This window comes from Dendrobates tinctorius, unplaced genomic scaffold, assembly GCF_039654945.1.
Source record: "Dendrobates tinctorius isolate UK_male_01 unplaced genomic scaffold, ASM3965494v1 ptg000162l, whole genome shotgun sequence".
Lineage (NCBI taxonomy): Eukaryota > Metazoa > Chordata > Amphibia > Anura > Dendrobatidae > Dendrobates > Dendrobates tinctorius.
The window spans coordinates 47898143-47924003 of record NW_027361829.1 but is presented as its reverse complement, the minus strand read 5'-3'; the positions used below and the strand labels follow the sequence as shown (position 1 = coordinate 47924003).

Below are 25861 nucleotides of genomic sequence, written 5' to 3'. Positions count from 1 at the left end.
AAATACAATTTAATTTTCATCCTTAATCCCTTTCTATTTAATGCTATAGTCTAAACTACTTTCTAATATACTTGATTCAAAAATTCCCCTTGGGGGAGGCACTTGCAGGCCTGGAATTCATCTTACAACACCCATTAACAATGTGCTCTGGTGCCGGCTGTTTACTGCTGATCTTACTTGGAACTGTCATTGTGCGCTGTCATTGTGCACATTGTGCAGCATGCAGAGACTAGCCCAACCTCTGAAAAAGCGTCACTGATGATGACACCTTGTTTCATGGAAGGGGTAGTGGCTGCATCAGATAAAGTCTGGGCATTTGATGGAAAATTTATTTATGCAAAGCATCATGATAATATTGGATCTAAGACATTCTTTATATATTCATATTGCATTTGTACAATGATGGCAGGTGCCAAATGTTCATGATTTCTATTATCTATTAAGAAGGAAAACTCGAGATAAAACGCATACATTGTCTTTTCCCTACTGTAGGGCCATACACCTATAAAGAAGGTATCCATATATTATCCCCTGCCAATTCTGGATCTGTATCCACCATTGTTCCTTCAGGTCAGTGTAAATGGCAGACTTAACTTTTACATTCTTTTCACCATTTCCGGATGAATTCTTAAACAACATGGACATGCTCAACTGCAATGTTATCTTCCTAGACTTTGCTTAGCATGTCTGACTTATCAGGCAATAAATACAAATATCTATCATAAGCCATCTTTAAGCATGTCCGTTGACCTGCACTTCAACTCTGTCAAAGTGGTTTGACTGTTTAGATTGAAACCTGACCTTTAAATCCTAAATTATGAGATAGTTTGTTGAAAGTGTAATGTGTTTATCCTTTATCCAATAAAGAAAAACTAAATTCAATCAAATCCCTAGCAACAGCAGTGAAAAGGGCAGAAAATGTACTTATTCTAATGATTTATGAATAATGGTGTATTTGATCTGGGGTAATGTGTATTTCTAGCTTACAACACTCATATATTACATACTTGAACATTCATAATACGCTTTGACATGACTTCGTTATAGGAAGTAAGGGAACTCTTACGTTTTGGGTTCATCTGTAGAATGTCTTGGCCGTATCATTGAACATTCTTGGATCCAAAATATTCTTGCAATACATATAAGATGATATTTTGAACCATTCTTAAGACAGCAAAATCACTCTAACTCCTCGATAAATATAAAAGCACTACAAGTTCCAAGCATGCATGTTAATGCCACAGTGGCAAAAGAAAAGTGTTTTCAAGTAGGTTTCAATGACACCGATCGTAAAGCAAAATAAAGAATTGGTAGGGGAATATCCAATAGATATTACCATTCTATCGCCTAAGAGAAAGCATTGGGTGAAGCTACAACCATAATGGTAGAATAGTTAGAGGTTCCCACCCAATGCGGGATATGCATATTAATGTGGACGCACCTGCCCATTTCTTTGGTCATCTAATGTCTCTGCAGGCTTCTCAACTCTTTGTAGAGACTCACTACTCTGGTTATTAGGATTGTCACAAGTATGGAATCTTTATCATCCATATAGTCTACCACGACACGTGGTCACATTTTGTTGTAATGGGTCAACCCCCTGTCTTGTGAGTTAATAGATGCCTATGTAGTGTTGGAGAATGGACTTACCAGTTGGTTTTGATAGGCTGTAACAGCAGTAAAGACTGTTTCTTGAAAAATAAACGTCCTGAATTCTTCAGATTTGAGATTTAGCAGAGATGCTGTGTGGTCCTTTTTCTTGATGATGTGAACCCTTGGCTGGTACTTGTGCATGGAGTTCAGAATAATCTACGTTAAAATAACATAAGATGTAAATATATATAGATATATATTGGTAAAGCCGAATCTCACCCCGTACATGGCATGTGTTATATATTTTAGTATAAAAATAAATGGGTATATTCGTCTGCTACAAATGCTGGTGACACTATGGATGTATTTACACCGCATGATGTGCAGCCTTCAACAGCCGCCCATTTGCAGTACCATATATACTCGTGTATAAGCAGAGATTTTCAGCCCATTTTTTGGAGCTGAAAGTCCCCCTCTCGGCTTATACAAGAGTCGTATACCTGGGGGTCGGCGGGGAAGATTATACTTACCCCTTGGCGCGGTCTCTGCAGCCCCCCTGCTTCTCCATGGTCTCCCTTCCTGCCTTCAGAGGTCATGTGGTACCACTCATTAAACTCATGAATATGCGCATATTCATGAGTGTAATGAGCGGTATCACGTGACAGCTGAAGGCAGGAAGGGAGACAATGGAGAAGCGGGGCTGCAGAGACCACGCCAGGGTAATCTTTGACACCCCAGCTCCCCCTCCCCCTGTACAGTGCAAATGACCTTAAAGAGATCCTGTCACCAGGTTTTTCCCATATAAAGTGTGACCAGCACCTGTACATCCTTATATAAAGCATTCTAGAATACTGTATACATGTCACTACTGTGCTGTGCATAACACAAATAATAGGTTTTATTATGATCTAGGCGGTGTGAGGCAATGACCCCTGTTACAGTTAGGGGGCACTGTGTGTTCTCCCCAAGATACGCACCGATGCGTATTAAGGCTATGGGAATTCATTGAGGTCACAGGCTTAGCTGGGATTGCAATGGTGAAGCAGTGACCAATGTCACAGGTAGGGGTCACTGTGTAGTCTCCCCAGGATATGCACGGAGGTGTATGAAGGCCATAGGTGTGCATGGCAGTCACGGGCATATCGGTGGCTGCAATGCAGATTAAAGATACATTAAGTGCTAGCCTTGGACATGTTAGTGTCCAAGGCGGATGTAGGGAAAACCTGCTCTGGATGTTGTGTGTGAAGCAGACTGCAGGATAGTAGTTTGTAGCAGTCTGTTCCATTCCGGATCCAGGTTTTCCATGTGACTGAAAGCTACAGGATTCTATGTTAAAAACCCTGCAGGAAAGGGTTAGTGAGTCTCAGGTGTGTCAGGGCCAGAGAGAGGCCTGGCAACCCACAGCGTACACAGTGGTGCTGCTGTCTACGATGACTGGTCACGGATGTGGACAGGTCTTGTGCCCGGAGGTGAACCGGAGGTAGACCATCTTGTGCCCGAAGGTGGACTAGCGTGTATGCATGAGTAAATAGACTAAAGGAGGCTGTAAGTGAGAGACATTGGCACGGCATGCAGTTGCCCATGGAAACTGGATAAGGTGAAGTCCAGAATGTTTAGGGACTGTGATTCAAAGCCGTGCACTATGTAGTGCTATGAACTGGTGTGAACTGAACACTGATAATATGCACTGAAGTTATAAGCACTCAAGTTATATGCAACGGTGTGAATTGGACTTTAATGCTGGGAGGAAATAAATTAAAGGGATTTTTGTGTTTGACCTTTGTGGGTCACTGCCTCTTCACTTCATACGGTGCTACCACCGCCTTACAGCGGTCTAGTCTTATGGGCATCGCTGGGTTTGATCCGGCATCTTGTCTCTTCTTGCATTCCCCATTCCCTTTCCTGCTTCATGTGGATGATGTGTCCAGTGTTATCCTCACAGTTTCCTCCATCGCCCTCTTGCGCATGCGCACTTCTCTCAGGTGACCATTTATGCAACAGCTCTCTCCATTCACTTCTATGAGAGCTTGTATACTTGCTTGGCTACATCTCTATTCTCAGCAGTGCAAGACAGTGCTCTGTTTTGAATTTAATGCAGGTCCCAGAGGTGGGAGCCCTTCAAGGCTAAGTTTACACGTTAGGTTACAAATCCGCAACCAATCTGCATGATTATTATTGCGGAGTTCACCCTACTCCATTTACTAAATATTGAATAGGGCGAAAACCGCAATGAAAACCCACATGATAAAGAACATTCTGCAGATTTGAAATCTGAGCCATGCTTTCATGTGGATTTTTTTCTGCAACAAGTAACTGGACTGGGAAGTGGGTGATAAATATAGAAGTGGTGAAAATGTTTCCATTATGCTTTTCCTCTGACCGTTCCTCTCCTGGTTTGGCTTACAAATACTGCTGGGGTAAAACATTCACCAAATACTGAATGTGTGCATGTGGCCTTACTTGTATTGTACAGTATCGCTGTAAATTTGAGACTTGTGAGCTTGGCCTTAGAATGTCCCACATAGAATGAAACTGAATTTAATGCCCATAAGGCTGAAGCTTTTAAAAAATATATACACTTTTTGTGTATGAACGATAATGAAACTCTTATCAGGAACGAAATTCCAGCTGAGGAAATAACTGCAAACATTGCAAATGTCCAGACTGAAAAATTCTAAAGGCATATGTGCTGAACGCTTGACAATTATCAAAGACCCAGAATTATCTCGGCTGATTGTAAAGCTGTCCATGCTTCCCCCTCTAATCACATCACACTATGAATGCCACTATCCTCTCCATTTTTTTTTATCTGTCCCAGCACTTGTGGCTGGGTGAGTAATGCAATCTTCAGTGATGGTGCTGATGTTATTTTTGTGCCTGCACTGTATGTGACCTTGGTCTTAGCAATCAGAAATGTACACACTTACATGGCCATGTTGGTCCAGTTCGTTGTTTGTCAACTTCACTTTCTCAAAAGAAACCATTTGTTTTAACAATTGCTCCCCAGTGAATGGAGAATCCGGGTGGACATATAACCTGGAAGCAAAGAGGTGTGAGAATGTGTTAAATATACATGATCTCAGACCTATATACCAAATCTTTCCTGACAAACTGGAAAAACAAATTCAAGCATAACACATAGTGTGTCTGTATCTCGGAATCGTACGATGAGGCATCACTAGCATTTGTTGCTCAGTGTAAATCCTCACTAAGCTCCTCCAGCTTTCAACAAATTCACTCAAATATTTTTTTGCACAAGCGTGGCTAATTAGTACGGACGTTCCATGTATTTATGAATGGATGGTTATCTTGGCACCAAGCTGCATAAATAATATTACTGTTTGGTCACATTTTCTGAAGATGACATTTGGACCTCAACAGTTATCTACAAATGACATTAACAAAAAAAGAAAGGAAGGCATCCACATGGCCGTATGGATAAAAAAAAAGTAACTTTATTTCGCATGGTTAAAAAAAAGTATCCCATATAGAGAAAAATACACTACTAGAACCAAATTGTAATCATAAAAATCCATATTTATTAGCAATGATTAAAACATAGTTAAATATTAAATACAAAGTACAGACCAGAGAGAGGGTAAACAGACAATGAATGACACCAAATGAGTGGAACCGCAGGTCAGAGGCATACAGAGTAAACCAAAAATGCCTATGGTAATAAATAGAAGTTCACATGTGTGCTTATAGTAATAAGTGAGACATCACATATGTGTGGAATAATAGAAAGGTAAGGCACCAGTGAATAAAAGAAGAGGGACGTTACAAGGCAAAGAGCATAGATGGACAATAATTACCTCGGACCTACCGTGCCACGGCCCCTACGCGCGTTTCACTGAGTGCCTTCTTCCGGGGGAGTGGCCTCGTTTAGCTACATCGCCATTTTATAGTTAAAAAATGATGTAGCTTAGGCCTCTTTCACACTTCAGTTTTTTGCATCAGTCAAAATCCGCCAAAAGGACGGATGGCGGATCCGTTTTAGTACTGATGACAACGGATGCCACCTGTCCGTTTTTTTGACGGATCCGACAAATGAAGAATTTTAAAGGAATCGCAGCCTGGAAAAAGAGAGAGAGAGAGATTTTTTTTTTTTTGTCCGGCACCCAGAAAGAATTTCGGGTTAAATGAGTGTCTGGAGGATCCGCCAGAGAAAAAAACGTTGCAAGCTCCGTTTTGAAATCTTTGAGGATGGTGACGGACAGCAACTTTTGGCGGATCCTCAAAAAAAACGGATGCAACGGACAGCAATCCGTCACAATCCGCCATTAATGGAAGTCAATGGGGAAAAAAAACGGATCCTCAAAAGAAAATTGAGGATCCGTTTTTTTCAAAACCTGGCGGATTGTGACTGATTGTAAAAAACTGAAGTGTGAAAGAGGCCTTAGTGAGGCTACTCCCCCAGATGAAGACACTCAGCCGAATCGCGCCTGGGACCGTGGCACCGCAGGTCCTAGGTAATTATTGTCCATCTATGCTCTTTGCCTTGTAACTTCCTTTTTCTTTTATTCACTGGTGCCTTACCTTTGCTATTATTCCACACATATGTGATGTCTCACTTATTACTATAAGCACACATGTGAACTTCTATTTATTACCATAGACATTTTTGGCTTACTCTATATGCCTCTGACCTGCGGTTAAAATCATTTGGTGATGTTCATTGTCTGTTTACGCTCTCTCTGGTCTGTACTTTGTATTTTATATTTAACTATGTTTTAATCATTGATAATAAATATGGATTTTTTATAATTAAAATTTGATTCTAGTAGTGTATTTTTCTTTATATGGTATACTTTATTTTTTACACTGGACCTATTTACACTTAATCTCCCCCTTGTGGGCACGTGTGTCTATACCATATGACATTGTGTTTTGTTACCCATGTATATGATTTAAATGGTAAAAAAAAACTTGTCCAATTAAAAACCATTGCCCATTCTGACGTATGTTTCTGGCCGAAGCCCTCAGTCATACAAGTTGTCGCCAGAAACGTACGTTAGAATGGACAATGGTTTTTAATTGTCTGGACGACTTTTTTGAACCATGTGAATTAAATTTACCTATTTTTTATCCATACAGCCATGTGGATCCCTTTCTTTCTTTTTTTGTCAATTTTCTCCAGTGGTCAGTGGTATTAGATCCATGCTGTTTAAGGCTACTTTCAGACTTCAGTTTTTCTGCATCAGGCGCGATGCGGCGAAAAATGTAAAAGCCGGATCCGGCGCCGGTTGCCACCGGATCCGGCTTTTTTGCCATAGATTAGCATTATCGCCGCATTGCGCCTGATGGCCATGCGGCGTGTCCGGCTTTTGCTGGATACGGCAAAAAGTGCCTGTCCGGCGTCTGCAAAAAACGTTCCCTGCAACGTTTTTTGACAGCGCCGGGCCGCTTTTTTCCACTGCACATGCCAGAAGACTCTCTCGCCCTCTCCCTCTCCTGCACCGTCTCCAGCCTCAACAGATGATCCGGCGGGCTGCGGCTTCTACCGGATCAGGTTTGACAACTTTTCGCCGCAGTCCGCCGGATTTAAAAAACTGAAGTCTGAAAGTAGCCTAACAAGGATCAATGCTACATTTACCACACAGTGAGGCTCTTCCCAAATTTTATTTTTGTCCAAATGACATTACTCTTATCTGATTTGCAAAATTTGGGACTAAGTATCATTATGTTCCCATTGTCCATTTGCTTATTATGACTTATAATTCTACCATAAAGTGAAAAAGGCCAAGTAATGACCGTACCTCCTTCCCCTGTTAAGTTGTACATGCATTAGTATAAGTAATATATTTCTTTAGTACGAAAATATACATTCAATACAACTATTACAGGAGGTAATGCAAAATATTGCACTGTTTTAGGTCCCATAACATAACCTACGGTAAACTATATATAATAAAATGCATTATTATTATATTCTATATTTGTTTCTTCATATGCAGAAAATGTCTTTTCTCCCTTTGCTATATTTTTTCCATTCAGTTCATGGATTTATTCCCAAGCTTTACAGTATAATGCACTAATCTGTGGAAACATACACTAACTGCTCATAAATGCTTTTAAGACATTATTGTAAAGCAATGAGAGGTTGGTATGGATGTTGGGCTATTCCAGGCTTTATTGCTTAGTTTTGAGATTTTCCCAGCATTTTAGTGATTATAAGTGGAATCATCTTAATATTACTTTGTACCTGGAATGTTTTGTAAATTAGGATCATTCTAATGTCCAAATTAATGGTTTTATAGTCTCTGCACAAAGACATTCATGTAAATCATGGATGAACTTGGAATCTACAAACCACAAAATACAAATCTTTCATTTCCAACAGAAATATAGCTGTATGGAAAAAGTGAGTATATGCAGCATAGCTCCACTTCTGGAGACAATTACATATATTTTTCTTTAGGTAAATGCATGTATATAGAACTAAAAATCATTTTTTTCAATAAGGTTTCAGCTAACTCATTCTGCAGCCAGCAATAGACAGAATCATATCAAAGAAAAAAGCACTAACAAGAACCAAGTATAGAAAGCGCTGTACCAGCCGGTGACAAGCCCCTGAATGCAGTGTTCAATGGTACTTGTGTAAGCACATGTATGCCTACAGGACCTGTAGGACCTGCGTGACGTCTTCAGTCAGTCAGGATCCCTGAGAAAGGAAAAAGCAATTTTCCGAAATGCGTAGGAAATGGTCCTATCTGCTTGCCGTATTCAAGGAGTGTGCACCACATGATCATTAAGCGTCACGTAACTAAACATGTCACAAAGGTCCTACAGGTCCTGTAGGTATACACGTGCTTACATGAGTACCGTTGGGCGCTGCATTCAGGGCGCCTGTGACTGGCCAGAACAGCGCTTTCTATACTTGGAAGCTGTATCTACCAGCAACTAGTGATCATCGCATGGGACATATCCCATTTGGATTATTTTGAGAGGACATCTACCTCAACCACGAAAGCACTTTTCTAAGCAGGATCATTCATAAACTTCATTCTGATATTGTTTTTTCGTGACATATTGAGCTTCATGTTAGTGGTAAATTTAGGTCGATAATTTTTGCGTTTATTTGTGAAAAATCAGAAATTTGGTGAAAATTTAGAAAATTTCGCAATTTTCAAATTTTTAATTTTTATTCTGTTAAACCAGAGAGTTATGTGACACAAAATAGTTACTAAGTAACATTTCCCACATGTCTACTTTACATCAGCACAATTTTGGATACAAAATATTTTTTTGTTAGGAAGTTATAAGGGTTAAAAGTTGACCAGCGATTTCTCATTTTTGCAGCAAAATTTACAAAACCATTTTTTTTAGGGACCACCTCACATTTGAAGTCACTTTGAGGGGTCTATATGGCAGAAAATACCCAAAAGTGACACCATTCTAAAAACTGCACCCCTCAAGCTACTCAAAACTACATTCTAGAAGATTATTAACCCTTCAGGTGTTTCACAGGAACTAAAGCAACATGGAAAGAAAAAATGGACATTTTAATTTTTCCAACAAAAATTTTCTTTTAGCATCAATTTTTTCATTTTCACATGGGCAACAGGATAAAATGGATCCTAAAATTTGTTGGGCAATTTCTCCTGAGTACAACGATACCTCATATGTGGTCATAAACCACTGTTTGGGCGCACGGCAGGGCTCAGAAGGGAAGGAGCACCATTTGACTTTTTGAAATGCAAATTACTTCTAATCGTTAGCGGACACCATGTCGTGTTTGGAGAGCCCCTGTGTACCTAAACATTGGAGCTCCCCAACAAATGACCCCATTTTGGAAACTAGACCCCCTAAGGAACTTATCTAGATGCATAGTGAGCACTTTGAACCCCCAAGTGCTTCACAAAAGTTTATAACGCAGAGCCATGAAAATTAAAAATATTGTTTTTCCTCAAAAAATTATTTTTTAGTGCGCAATTTTTTATTTTCACAAGGGTACCAGGATAAATTGGACCCCAAAAGTTGTTGTCCAGTTTGTACGCTGGTACCCCATATGTGGGTGGGGACCACTGTTTGGGCGCACGTCGGGGCTCGGAAGGGAAGTAGTGACATTATGAAATGCTGACTTTGATGGAATGGTCTGCGGGCATCATGTTACATTTGCAGAGCCCCTGATGTACCTAAACTGTGGAACCCCCCACAAGTGACCCCATTTTGGAAACTAGACCCCCCAAGGAACTTATCTAGATGTGTGGTGAGCACCTTGAACGCCCAAGAACTTCACAGATGTTTATAACGCAGAGCCATGAAAATAAAAAATAATTTTTTTTCCTCAAACAAATGATTTTTAGCCAGCAATTTTTTTTTCACAAGGGTATCAGGAGAAATTGGACCCCAAAAGTTGTTGTCCAGTTTGTCCTGACTACGCTGGTACCCCATATATGGGAGGAACCATTGTTTGGGCACACGTAAGGCCTCGGAATGGAAGTAGTGATGTTTTGAAATGCAGACTTTGATGGAATGGTCTGCGGTAGTCGTTACGTTTGCAGAGCCCCTGATGTGCCTAAACAATAGAAACCCCCCACAAGTGACCCCATTTTGGAAACTAGACCCCCAAGGAACTTATCTAGATGCCTGGTGAGCACTTTGAACCCCCAAGTGCTTCACAGAAGTTTATAACGCAGAGACGTGAAAATAAAAAAATCTTTTTTTCCACAAAAATAATTTTTTAGCCCCCAATTTTTTATTTTCCCAAGGGTACCAGGAGAAATTAGACCCCAAAGTTGTTGTGCAATTTTTCCTGAGTACGCTGATACCCCATATGTTGGGGTAAACCACTGTTTGGGCACACGTCGGGGCTTGGAAGGGAGGGAGCATTGTTTGACTTTTTGAACGCAAAATTGGCTGGAATCAATGGTTGCACCATGTCGCGTTTGGAAACCCACTGACGTACCTAAACAGTGGAAATCCCTCAATTCTAACTTCAACCCTAACCCCAACACACCCCTAACCACAGCCCTAACCCTAATCCCAACCCTAGCCATAACCCTAACCCCAACACAACCCTAACCCTAATCCCAACCGTAACCATAACCCTAACCACAAGCCTAACCCTAATTCCAACCCTAACCCTAATTCCAACCCTAACCCTAATTCCAACTCTAACCCTAATTCCAACCCTAACCCTAACCCTATTTCCAACGCTAACCCTAACACTATTTCCAACCCTAACCCTCTTTCCAACCCTAACCCTCATTCCAACTCTAACCCTAACCCTCTTTCCAACCCTAACCCTAATGGAAAAATAAAAATAATTTCTTTATTTTATTAGTTGTTCCTGCCTATGGGGGTGATAAACGGGGCGTTTATATACTTTTCATTCTATTTTGATCACTGTGAGAGTTTATCACAGTGATCAAAATGAATGAAAGGAAACTACAGCCAGCGGGCACACAGCGCATGCGCCTGCCATCTTCCAATATGGTGGTGCCCATGGTCCGGGACCGCGGGACATCGGGAGCCATAGCGGCACTCGTTGAGTACCGGGGGGTGGGAGGGGGGGCGATCGGAAGGCGGGGGGAGTGGAGGGAAGGTGGGGGGGCAGATGATGACAGCGACGGAACATCACCGCTGTCAATCAGTGGCGGGTCAGATCGATGTCACCAGCCATGTCTGATGCTACAGCAGCGTCAGACATGGCTGGATTGTAATATTTCATCAATTTTCATTGATGAAATATTACTATCGCTCTGATTGGCTGTTTCACTTTTAACAGCCAATCAGAGCGATCGTAGCCACGTGGGGGCAAAGCCACGCCCCCCGTGGTGAAGTACAAAGCCCCCTGTATCTGCGGGTCGGGTGACCTTTCAGTGACCTAGGTCACCCAACCCGCAGGGGGGCTTTAAAGTCATGACGCCACATAGGCATCACTGGTCAGATTGGTACCAGTTTTCATGACGCCTATGTGGCGTCATTGGTCGTGAAGGGGTTAAGGATGATGTCTAATGGTGAAAAAATTCTATCGTTCTATAGCTCTAGCAGCATTTGTGATACTTTGGCCAGATTTTGTAAACCCCTAAATTATCCCAGTTCTGATGTTTGTTTATTACATCATTATTACTTTTATTACTTACCGAGCAGGTAGAGGGGGATCGGCTTTCCCTGCCACCAGCCAAGATGATCTGTGGTAGGCATATCGGTATCTCTTGTTGTCTACTGGTACTATATCCATTAGAACAATGTATTTGGCGTCTGGATCAACTCCTGAAAATGAGACCCTGATTGTAGGAAACATCCTCCTAAAAAGGACAGGAGAAGGAAACATAAAAATAATATGGTCATTAATAATGAAGCTAAAATCAGAATTGTAAGCATAATAACACTAATGCAAATCATTGCTGTAAGTGTCAAAACATTTCTACCACAAAGGTTACTACAGTGTAGAGTCATGATAAAAAGTAACTAACTTATAATTCATATAATATGTACTTATGTATTATTATTATTATATGTATTATTATTATTATTATTATTATTATTATTTTCATTGCTCCCTTAAAAAGTTGAAGAGCTCCAGAAGTAAATCTCAAACCACAAATTAATAAATCATATGGCTAAATTTTAAGAATACATTGAAAATTCAAAATTCTCAATTTTATACCTAAGATTTTATTTTAAATTTGCTATAACCTGTAGAGTTTACCATACAGAATATAATAGATAATGAAAAACTTTTTTTATCCATTGTCTTATCAAAACTCCTTTCATCCCCAGAGATGGAAGAGATTGTTCTTCAATTTTTAGAAGGTAGAACAATTAAATACTAATTTAATGGAGTAATAATGTTTTGTAATAAAGGGCTAGTAGTTGGTACATGGTTTTTATCCTCAATGTATAAAGTAATTCATTTTTGTGTTCCCACATTGTCTAACATTAAATGTTGTCTTTTATCGCATTTTATGAGAAATGTGTCTAATAAGTAAAAGTATAAACAATGGTAGATACTTTTTCACAGCAATAAATATAACTGATTTCCCAAGTAATGGATTGTTACCAGTAAACATCTAATAAATACTTTGCTCACTTGTCAATTCCTAGATAAAAAATAAGTCCCCTCCTTCCACAGCTCAGCCCAGTTACAGGTTAACAAGCTATTAGCAGATTTTTCTGACATCATCAGTTTCACACAACATCAAAAGAAAGTCATATCAACTCCACACTTTGCCAGCTTATTCACCATGAAGTAAATGAAAGGAACATGTCTGATGGATGCAGCATATTTGGCCCATCAGAGGACAACAAGACGTGTATCTGTACTGCTGTATGGCAGGCCTAGACTAACACACCACCCTGTGTGCTGTGGTCAGGTATGGACTGGGACTGAAATTCAGCCCTGGCATTTGAAATCACACAGGCCCATGCTGTCCCGGTCCCCAAGCACCAGATGGGATATATTACTTTTATTACCTTGGACGGAGGAAAGCAAGATTTACTACAAGACCAATATTTCTAATAATACCAGAGGCCTGCGGGGGTAAGTGACGGAGTCAGCTACTTTGTGCTTCATCACAACTCTTAACAGTATGAGTGTGTTGAGAACACAGATTCTGCAGACAAGGCAGCCCACGACCAGACAGGCCCTTCTGGCATTTCCCAGAATTGCCAGATGGCCAGACCGGCCCTGGCTGTGGTTATCCTGTTGGATGCAAAACGCTACATCAAACTACCATAAAATGTAAGGACCATGAATTAATCCCACTCTGCCAGAAAAATATCACATGAAGAATTAAAGGGATTGTCCAGTCTAAAAAGAAGAAAAGTCTGTACTCCCTGAAGGAGTGGACGGTCATGTGACTGCATGTATGCAATTTTCAGATTTACAGTTACATGCCAACTAGTCTTACCAGTCTTCCCTCAATACAAGAGAATAGATAGAAGCTGGATGAGACTATGTGGCACGTGATCATCACAGAGTGACTGAAGACTTTTTTCTTACACAGGACAACCCCTTTACTCACATTTATTATAGAGATTGCACTATTTTGAGATCAGTTACGGACATGTTACCTTTATAAAAGGGGAATTGTTACATATCTGCACTACAATAAAGTTCTACAAATCATTAAGGCTGTAGGGGTCAGAATGTGAGACATGAGGGAATATCTAGTGTTCCACAAACAGCACATCCCCTAGTTTTCTTGTGTCTGGCTACAAGCAGTATCACATATTCATCTCTTGAAATATGTTTTTAACTTGTTTGCAAATTCTTAGCAGCATTACATTTTTTTATCAATATTAGATCATTATACAGTCATATGTAAAAGTTTGGGCACCCCTATTAATGTTAACCTTTTTTCTTTGTAACAGTTTTGGTTTTTGCAACAGCTATTTCAGTTTCATATATCTAATAACTGATGGACTCAGTTATATTTCTGGATTCAAATGAGGTTTATTGTACTAACAGAAAATGTGCAATCTGCATTTAAACAAAATTTGACCGGTGCAAAAGTATGGGCACACTTATCATTTTCTTGATTTGAACACTCCTAACTACTTTTTACTGACTTCCTGAAGCACTAAATTGGTTTTGTAAACTCATTGAGCTTTGAACTTCATAGCCAGGTGTATCAAATCATGAGAAAAGGTATTTAAGGTGGCCACTTGCAAGTAGTTCTCCTATTTGATTCTCCTGTGAAGAGTGGCATCATGGGCTCCTCAAAACAACTCTCAAATGATCTGAAAACAAAGATTATTCAGCATAGCTTTTCAGGGGAAGGATACAAAAAGTTGTCTCAGAGATTTAACCTGTCAGTTTCCACTGTGAGGAACATAGTAAGGAAATGGAAGAACACAGGTACAGTTCTTGTTAAGCTCAGAAGTGGCAGGCCAAGAAAAATATCAGAAAGGCAGAGAAGAAGAATGGTGAGAACAGTCAAGGACAATCCACAGACCACCTCCAAAGACCTGCAGCATCATCTTGCTGCAGATGGTGTCACTGTGCATCGGTCAACAATACAGCGCATGCATAACGCCTTTTTGTATGACCAAACAACTCAATCTTTGTTTCATCAGTCCACAGGACCTTCTTCCAAAATGTAACTGGCTTGTCCAAATGTGCTTTTGCATACCTCAGGCGACTCTGTTTGTGGCGTGCTTGCAGAAACGGCTTCTTTCGCATCACTCTCCCACACAGCTTCTCCTTGTGCAAAGTGCGCTGTAATGTTGACCGATGCACAGTGACACCATCTGCAGCAAGATGATGCTGCAGGTCTTTGGAGGTGGTCTGTGGATTGTCCTTGACTGTTCTCACCATTCTTCTTCTCTGCCTTTCTGATATTTTTCTTGGCCTGCCACTTCTGGGCTTAACAAGAACTGTACCTGTGTTCTTCCATTTCCTTACTATGTTCCTCACAGTGGAAACTGACAGGTTACATCTCTGAGACAACTTTTTGTATCCTTCCCCTGAAAAGCTATGTTGAATAATCTTTGTTTTCAGATCATTTGAGAGTTGTTTTGAGGAGCCCATGATGCCACTCTTCATAGGAGAATCAAATAGGAGAACTACTTGCAAGTGGCCACCTTAAATACCTTTTCTCATGATTTGATACACCTGGCTATGAAGTTCAAAGCTCAATGAGGTTACAAAACCAATTTAGTGCTTCAGGAAGTCAGTAAAAAGTAGTTAGGAGTGTTCAAATCAAGAAAATGATAAGTGTGCCCATACTTTTGCACCGGTCAAATTTTGTTTAAATGCAGATTGCACATTTTCTGTTAGTACAATAAACCTCATTTGAATCCAGAAATATAACTGAGTCCATCAGTTATTAGATATATGAAACTGAAATACCTGTTGCAAAAACCAAAATTGTTATAAAGAAAAAAGGTTAACATTAATAGGGGTGCCCAAACTTTTACATATGACTGTATAATAAAATAATGTCAATGTATTATCAGCATCATCATGGTCATCAATGCTAGATTAATAGTTCATGAATGAGATCTATGTATTCTGATTGAGTAATTAGTAATGTGTCTGTTTTTTCATGTGGAAGGAAGGGGCACAGATATAGAAAGATTCGGAAGCAGTCATAACTGGGACACCTCAAAGTAACAATATCATAAATGATGAAAGAGAAGTTTGCATACTATACACAGAACCTACATAAACTTGTAGTCATGTTTTATCTGTCAGGCTTGTCTGCGTCTCAGCTTTGTTACAGATAGAATTAGTTGGCTCCAAACACGGAGTCTTTCCTGACCATGGTCAGTAAAGGAGCTGACACCTTCTCTCCCAAGTAAAACCCTGGTCAGTTGAAGGGGAGCTAAGGAGTACAAAGCTTTGGAGCAGCTCCTATATTCTAGCAAGGGGTTTCAACACCTGGACCCCAACATTTCTATCTCATGAACTATGTCCCAGGTGTTCAGGTTCACATAAACCGACAGAACAAAACAGATTTGTTTTAGTACTAATTCTTGTTGCTTGGCATAGATAAGGCCATTTATTTAACAAAATTGTTGGAAACAACTGCAAATTCTTCAAATCCTGCTTTATAAATCATTAGGACAAATTGTAATTAACAGCAACAAAATTAATTTATTATCCCTTGAGATAGTCACTGACAGCAGGTGTATGAAGCTGATCAGGCCATTGCCTTCACAAGCAGCTCTTTGTAGGGCAAGCTCTTCTCTGGAGTTACCACGGCTTGTTGTGCATAATTCGCATGAAAAAGTAACGTATATGGCACAAAATTTTACACATGTTAGCATTAAATAAGACACGACTTGGAAAAACGACGACTTAGGGACGATCTTATTACATTGTACAAATATACAGACAGTATAGAGATCCTTCTAATGATTATTTTCACCCAGCCCTGAAAAGATGACACGGGGGCATCATCTACATCAGTGTTTCCCAAGCTCAAGGCCCCTAAAAGTCATGTTTTCGGGATTTTCATGGTATTACAAAGGTGAGAGAATTCCTGATGCCTTGATGATACTTCCACCACCTGTGCAATACTAAGGAAATCCTGAAAACATGACCTATTGGGGCCATGAGGACTTCAGTTTTGGAAACACTGATCTACATCTAGAAGAAAGAAAGTTTCATTATCATCATCATCACAAATAATGATTCTTTACTGTACGAGCGATGAAACTATGGAACTCTGCCACAGCATGTTGTGAGGGTTGACTTATTGAACAAGTTCTTGAAAAGCCTGGATTCCTTTCTTGAAAAATATATCATTTACTAGATTCTGGAGATGGAGCGTTGATCCCGATATCTAGTCTGATTGCCATCTCTGGAGTCGAGAAGGAATTTTTCGCTAACATGGGGCAATTAGCATCTGCCTCAAAGGATTTTTATCTTCCTCGAGATCAATAAGTCAGGATGACAGGTTGAACTGAATGGACTTATGTCTTTGTTTAACCACAACAGCTAAGAAACTGTGACATTCGGAACATATTTCTAATATATTTTTTTCATGTACTATAACTAATACTATATGTATATAATAAAGAAATGAAATATATGATTCTGGTTAGGTAAATCTGTGCATACACACTTGTGATGTAGTGACCATTAGCACGGTGTTAAATATGTTATTGGTCTCAGCTCCTAATTAGCAAACACATACTACAACCGGACATAAGCTTGATATATATTTTAAAATTCTTTTTTATGCCCTCAAGTTATATATTAAAAAAGGAAATGTTGTATGAAGTTGTGGATTGGTTTGGGAGATGGGCATTAGTAAGGAATCAACCTGGTAACATGCATGGGCTTATTTCTTATACAACAGAATTGGACTTATTTCTGCAGCATGGAAATAGATTTCAGAAAACCCTATTTAAGTCAATTATACAGTCAAATATCTCTTTTCGACTACTTTGCCATTTGTTAACATATCCTAAGTGTACAGTGCATTGGCTTTAAATAATACTTGGATGCAAGATCAGGTCAGATGCCACCAGGGACACCGGAGAGAAAGTAGAGGTGTACGCTGGGTTCCCATATATCAATTGTGATCTGAGATTTGTTTTATTCTTGCATCAGACATAACTGGTGTAAAAAGTTGTGAATGCTGTGTAATAATCATTCTTCCATAGCACCATAAAAACACTGCATTCAACATTTTGGTTGGCTCAAGGACCAGTCCAGTGCAACCAGCACGACAGAAAACCAGCATGATCCTACAGAAAACTATTAGATCAGCTGTGGGATGTTTCCACCATGTCAGAGTAAAAAAACAAACTATGTAGAGCCAGATCTATGGGAATAAGGCTTAAACACTGCTTCTCTCTTCTCTATGTTCACATATTGTCCAAACACAGAGCTCAACCAGCTCTATTCAATGAACAGTGGCTGATCATGTGGTCATCTGGTGTCCCCTGCATGGATGGCCGTATGGGTCTTAGAAGACCCAAATTATGTCTGCATGGGCTAATATCCATTAGATTCCCCAATCACAGGGTTAAACTGCATACAATATAGTGTTTAAATGTCTCCAGAAGTCAAAAACAAATTAAAAAAAAGTGGAACACATATTTTAGTCTCGGTATACAAAACCACATTTAGGAGCTAAATATTCTACTTAATAACATGATAACATCTGATGTATTAGTATATGGCCTCCACACTGGTATATCATATTTTTCCATTTATTATAGGGTCGCCATTACATTGAACTCCGGCTAGAAATGTTCTCTTCAGAAATGAACATAATGAATGGGTCTTTTTAATACATTGTTGCCATACTGATATTGGGATGTTTTTCAGTTGTTAAAGGTACAGTTTGTCTATGGGAATGTATGAACAACAGAATAGGTCTTTTATCTCACTAGGAGGTAGGGATTAGTTCCTAAAAATGGCCGGCCAGTGTTTCCTGGAAGATTTCCTTGTAATTCTCTTCCTGAGGTATCCCATGGACCCTGAGCCTCACGTCAGCTGTACAAATTACGTGTAACGTATGTGCTGTCATTTTTATTGCAAGATTTTTCTTGTTTATGCTTTGGGCCTCAAAGATAATACACATCTGTTGTGGAGTGACCATTAGATGCATTCCATTGCTTCTCCATACTTATTGCAACATGGGACAATGTGTGATGTGAAACAAAAAAAAAAACAAACTTACATCATGTTATTAGATATTATTATGTATATCCCATGAGTGTTATTATGCCATATTATACCATCATTCGACTATTTCAATTGTATAGTTGTTTTTGTTTATTTGCAATCATAATAATTGTTGCCGTATGTAAACAAATGTTAAAAAAATAAACACAGATTTATTTTGCAATTTTCTTCTTTTTGAGACTATAAGTTAATCTTACCTGCCAGACTTGGTAATGATCATTTCTGTCCCTAGATCATGGAATTTGTCCCAGAGCTCCTTGGTTTCCAGACTGCATGAAATCTTGGCCATCTCTTCACTGGGGATGATGGGAGTTGTGGGGATTAGGGGCTCAGTACACAGAGTTACAGGGCTGCTGCTAAAGTCCCCATGAGGGTCCACGCTGGATATGTCACTCAGAGGCTGCCCACATGATGACTTCTCCACAAATTGTTCTAACACAAAGGAAAAGCAAATATATAAATGACAGAATTAACCAAGACACCAGGAATCAGTCCTGCGAAGTCTCTCTCTCATTTAAAAGCAATTGAATGCACTGGGCTGGAGATGAGAAAGATAAAACTGTGCATTAGTGTCCACTCATGTCATGTCATTGAGGGATATCATGTATAAAGTAATAGAACCACAGACTGGAAGAGCAGGAGAGCACCATTCATTGCTGCACATGTAGTCCCATATTCCTAAGCAGCATTGTACTGAAAGGTAAAGAGGGAGGAATGAGAGCACATATATATATATATGGTAAAGAACCAATAGGTTCTAATTAATTATTCAAATGATAGCTAACAAAATAAGGTCTCATATTCTTCATAAACGGAATAAAATGTGCATATAAATATATTGTGGACCTTGTGCATAATATGAATAAATAGCTATCTACAGCAAAATGATGAAAGAGATGCTGAACAAACACATTTTATACAAACATATTATACACAGATATATATATATATACTGCTCAAAAAAATAAAGGGTACACTAAACAAAACAATGCATTATTATATATATATATATATATATATAATTATGCATAAGATCCTATGTATATGTTTACTGTAGTTGATACAATGCTTCTAACATAGAAAATATAATTATAACTGCTCCTGTATTGTATGTTTTCTTTAGTAAACATCTACAGTGTTTTCCTGTTTTGTTATAAACATACTATATAAATATATATATTTATAATTCACACATATTACTATATACTGTATGTAAAATATATCGATACATAATTAGATATGCTCATAACAATACTGCAATCACAATTCAACGTAAACATGTGCTTTAGATATTGAGAAAATAAAACACACTATATATGAATGCATATAAATAAATTATGCTGTATATGTACAGGACAGATGTATATCTTTGTACCGTGTTAGCCAGTAGATAGAAACATATTCAGAATTGAGAGTCCTTAGACACTAAGGACTCTCAATTCTGAATATTTTGCTGTATATATCTGTAAATACACCTATATCGATATCTGTATATAGCTATCTTTCTCTGTCTCTCTCTCTCTATATATATAAATACAGGAGATAGCTATATACAGATATAGATACACATGTATATATATATATATATATATTATCCACTTATGCTATATACAAGGAGCGAGAATAAAGCAGTCTCTCTGTATAGATGAAAACTTTCGGACATTGCCCCTGCAATAATTGGAAACGAATTCTGGGTAACTGATCTCTTCCTTGGCTTTTCCCCTTGTAGCCCATGCTATAGCTGTGTCAGTAGAGGAGTCCGGTGTCTCCTGGAAATATTGACCCTGTAGCTCCGGTCGGTGAGAATTAATGGCACAGTGGCCATAGGGTTTCATTCAGGCTTTCTGGAACTACACATTGGTCAGGGTTTTATATGGTCACATATCACTTGGATTGAATTTGACAAAAAATAATACCAAGCTATGGGGAAAGGTATAGAATAGATTTATTGGGAAAAATAGAATAATAATAGAATAATGCTTCCTTTAGCAAATCCTATCAACATTGTACTGTAGATAGATTGAGAGATGGATGATACAGTTTAACCTGAATTTATTTCCTTTCTAATTATCTAAATATTCCGGCAGATTCTAAGAATAGATCGCATAGTCATCATTTATGAAGGAACACAATAGCGTGAATAGCCCGACAGTGTCCGTCCTGAATCCGTCCGTGCCGATCATAAGCTCCTCTTGCTTCACCTCTCTGACTACAGATGTCGGGCGGACGATCTGTCCGCGGAGGAGCTTCTCTCAATGGTCGGCAGTGTCCAGAGCAGACACCGGGACGGATCCGTCCGGCGGGGAAGCTGAAGTCCTGGCTGAGCGCAGCTTCTCAGCTCTTTCGTATTAACTAGATTTTAAACTGGTTAATAAATAAATTCTGCATGGCATTCATCATCATTGCACTTTCAATAAGTGGTTGGAGCAATCTAGATCCTAGATTTTAGGTTTATGATACTATGTATTAAAATATTATAATCTATATATAGTATGGCTATATATATATATCTATATATTATACACACAACTATATATACACTGCTCAAAAAAAATAAAGGGAACACTTAAACAACAAAATGTAACTCCAAGTGAATGAAACTTCTGTGAAATCTACACTGCTTGTGATTCAGTTTCTCCTGCTGTTCTGCCAAGGGAATAAACAACAGGTAGAGATGATAGGAAGGTCACCAATATCCATGTGTCTGCTCAGTGAGAGAGTCTAGTGTTCCCTTAATTTTTTAAGCAGTATATATATGTATATATAAGCAATTACACATATATGGTAACTATATACACTTGTGTATGATATATATATATACTTAGATATACAGTCATATGTATACATATAGAGGTGCACCTACATATATGTGTATTATAAATGTATATATATATGTATTTATAGATATAAATGTAGATAGATAGAATGAATGCATTGTAGGCTATTTTGCACTGACTTTATGTAACTTTATGTAGAAAATATTCAATCCTCGCACAATCAGTTGGAACTGTGAAACGATAGAAGAACATTTGTCTCTGTGTGTATAGAGCGGCTTCCCCCCTATGTGCACTTGGCTCGGTAGCTTTCTGGACTCACCCAGGGGCTTGATGGTGCTCTCAGTGTCCTTGTCCTTGGCTGTCCCGCTAGACATGATGGCCGCAATGGAGAAGGCATTCGCCCTGGAGGAGAGCTGGGGCTTGGGAGAAGCTGTGTACTCCATGTCGGACTATGTCGGCTGCAGACACAGGTGGTGTAGAGGAGCCGGCCGTTCTCCTCCCTAGGGGTGCAGTGGATGGGACACACAGGGGCCAGGGACCATTCTAGGAGCAGCACATGGTGGCTGAGTCTCCTCCAGGGGCTGCTGCTCTCCTTGGGATGTTGGCACTAAGTCTAGAGAGTGCTGCTGGCAGGAGGTCAGGAGGAGGCAGGGTGGGTGTAAAGCTGCAGCTGGACTGAATGCAGGAGTGTGGACTCTGCCTCCCCTTCCTTAATTTGGTGGCCACACAGATCCTATCTCCCCCTTGGCCAATTGGAGGCCTTGAACGTCATCTGTGCAGGATCCAGCTGATAAATGTCTGGGAGGTGGTGGCACAAGGGGGTGAAGCTAGCACGCACTTTATTATCAATATTAAGACTCTGCACCTTGCTCTCTTACCATCCACTGTCATTTCCTTATACAATTAGGGGGTGGGGTGGCCTCAGCATGTCCAACATTGGGTGAGATTGGAACATCAATTGTCATTTTAGGATTAATTACAGATGTGGTCTAAGCACAAGCAATTAAGGACAATGAAGTGTGGGGTCTGATGGCAGGATCCACAGCCCCTCCATTCCATGTGACTGTACATGGAAGACATGTTAGGCCAGCCATATCATAGAGACAAGGACAGAGGTCTAGTTACCCCCTCCTCTATTTTGGGTGACACTAGTGGCACCAGCTCCCCACATTAGGTAGGCTGCACTCACAATTAATGGCAGGCGTCTGCCTCTATTAGGAGTATTAGAGAGTGATAGAGCAGCTCCCAATTATCTCCCCACCACCCTGGGACCAAGCCTTTTACTAGCAATTAATGGCTTGTTTCCACAGTGTTATTATGAGTCGGGGTCAGTTATCTGGCTCATAAAATCAAAATGATAACTACAAAAAAGTAGAATTCTAAAATTTATTAGAACCTTAGTAGGAACAGAGAGAAAATCAAACAGTTCCAGAAGACATCAGTGTCATCAGGCCAGGGATGATCCTGCCAAAGATACCTACCCTCAGTTTCCTACATTTCTTCTTTCATGAGTGCTGTGCAAAAAATGCACAGTCTAATGGGATTGTGATTATTTTTTAAACATATCTATCTATCTATCTATCTATCTATCTATCTATCTATCTATCTGTCTGTCTCTCCCTTATCTATCAATCTATCTATCTATTATCTATCTATCTATCTATCTATCATCTATCTTTCCCATATCTATCTATCTATCTATCTATCTGTCTGTCTGTATGTCTCTCCCTTATCTATATGTCTATCTATCTATCTATCTATCTATCTATCTATCTATCTGTCTGTCTCTCCCCTATCTATCTATCTATCTATCTATCTATCTATCTATTATCTATCTATCTATCTATCTATCTATCTATCATCTATCTCTCCCATATCTATCTATCTATCTATCATCTATCTCTTCCATATCTATCTATCGATCTATCTATCTATCTCTCCCATATCTATCTATCTATCTATCTATCTATCTCTCCCATATCTATCCATCTATCTATCTATTTATCTATCTATCATCTATCTATCTATCTATCTCTCCCATATCTATCTATCTATCTATCTATCTATCTATCTATCTATCTCTCCAATATCTATCCATCTATCTATCTATTTATCTATCTATCATCTATCTATCTATCTCTCCCATATCTATCTATCTATCTATCTATCTATCTATCTATCTATCTATCTATCTATCTATCATCTATCTCTCCCATATCTATCTATCTATCTATCTATCTATCTATCTATCTATCTATCTATCTCTCCCATATCTATCTATCTATCTATCTATCTATCTATCTATCTATCTATCTATCTATTATCTATCTATTATATATATATGTCTATTATCTATTTATTATCTATCTAGCTATCTCTCTATTTTATAGCAGTGTATTTTTTATTATTTTAATTTCCAATATTAGCGTTTCCAAGACCTGATGTATTTCTTCTGCTCCCGACATTTGTATTATTATTAATATTATGATCATTCTTGTTACTTTTTCTTCTTGGGCAGTCCTATGTAAATGCCATGCAGCCTGTTTACTGTAGCAGCAGAGACGATGTTTTCCCTTGTGCCCAGGCACCACAAGGAGACTCTGTGGCTACATTTGTATAGTCTGCACCCTTCTGCTATCACATCCAGACCCCTTTCTCTCAGTGGGGATAATCCACTTGACTATATAGCATGTTGCGAACTGGACAGGACTCTGGAGACTATGGGAAAGACACAGAGGAGCAGGCAGCAGAAAGCCCTGACTGCAGGTACACTGATTAATGTGTTTTCTTACAATGACATATCTCTGGAAGTGTCTATTAATGTCTTGGCCTTTTCCTTACATCAACACTCTCTATCTGCACCCCCTTGCTGAACTGTGGAAAGTGTATGTGTTTGAGGGGAGGTTGGGTGGGGGGGATTTACACTTTCAGACACTGGTCAAACTTTATCCTAATATGACAGTAATAATTATTATTCTGAAGAATATATATATATATACTATTCATTATGACTATATATATATATATATACAAGCCCTTGATTAATTAATTAAACTGAATGTTGAAAGTGAAATCCACATTTATTGCTCCAGGTGTATTGAGATCTGTTTCAGATTCCAGGGCACATATTCTCACTTAGTAAAGCTGAAACAATGGTAGTTCCACTTTGTAATGTTGTGGTTGTTTGCATAACTGTGGAATAACACAATGTTATACTGCCATGAGTGTCTAGTAACGTGACCTCATGGCAGGGTCTCCTGTGTCCCCTCTGGAGAAGTTTTGCTTTTGCCCCCGCAACGTGATAACGGAATGACTGCAGTCTAGACGCCTCTGCTCCCCCCTCACTCACAGCCAGTACAGGGGGCTGCCCCTGCTTTCCACAGGTCATTTCTTTTCACTCCGAATTGTTCTCACACTTCTAGCAATAAATACTTAATCGTTTTCTTCTTCTTCTTTACTAAATTATTATTATTATAAAATAATAAATTGTGCAAATAATCCATTAGCAATTTTTTGCAACTGTGACATTATCCATTTTTTACTGTGACATTATCCATTTACTTTTTATTTTTTTATGTTCCTAGGCTCTACAACTTATTCAGTTCCCAGATGAAAATAACTAGCATTTTAGATCATTATAATGATAGTCATTGTGATCTATACACATACACACACACACACACTGCTCAAAAAAATAAAGGGAACACATCCTAGTACATTGTGTTGTTTAGGTGTTCCCTTTATTTATGAGCAGTATATATATATAGTTGTAAATATATACATAATTACAACTGAAAACGAAATCTATGGAGTTTTCCTTTCGGTGTGCTGTTATTGGTATGTACACTATTTTCAGGCAAATGGTGCTCTTTTTTATATAATTTATTTATTCTGTAATCAGTCAGATATTTTTCATTCATCAGTGGCATTTTCACATATCAGAATAGTTTACAGATACTTATTCTACAATTCCATGTCTTGTGTCTTATTGCCTCTTAACAGAAGAATGTCGATAACCTTTGTGATACTGTTGTTTTGGCTCCCCTGGTTTTATCAGAACAATCATCATTATGAGAATAATTTGATACAAATGTTATCAAAATAATAACGATTAGTATTTTATAAATGTTTACTTTTTTTAATTACTTACTACTTGTAATAATTATAGTAATAACAGCTTCATGATTATTATTTAATGATATCTGAATCACACCAAAATCAAGAATTATTAAAACTGATGCTATTCACATGATTGTCACTATAAATACTATATTTTTTATTATTGTTATTATTACTATTATTATTATCAATGCTATATTGCCATATATGCTATTTAGATAATATGTAATATTACTCCTACTGCGCCAATCCTACTACTACTAATAATAATGTG

The 25861-nt window shown here is 38.8% G+C and overlaps 1 protein-coding gene across 1 annotated transcript in view; it reads right to left on the bottom strand.

Annotated features, from left to right (window-relative positions):
- Positions 1–22113, bottom strand: part of TBX20 (T-box transcription factor 20) — a 39101-nt gene extending 16988 nt beyond the window's left edge. Inside the window, exons 1-5 of the mRNA XM_073549821.1 lie at positions 21788–22113; positions 18889–19123; positions 11685–11849; positions 4521–4629; positions 1651–1809 (exon numbers count right to left, since the gene is read on the bottom strand). Coding sequence (XP_073405922.1) covers positions 1651–1809; positions 4521–4629; positions 11685–11849; positions 18889–19123; positions 21788–21911 — 792 coding nt within the window. The 5' untranslated portion in view covers positions 21912–22113. The remainder of the gene's footprint in view (positions 1–1650; positions 1810–4520; positions 4630–11684; positions 11850–18888; positions 19124–21787) is intronic.
- Positions 22114–25861: the final 3748 nt, after the last annotated feature.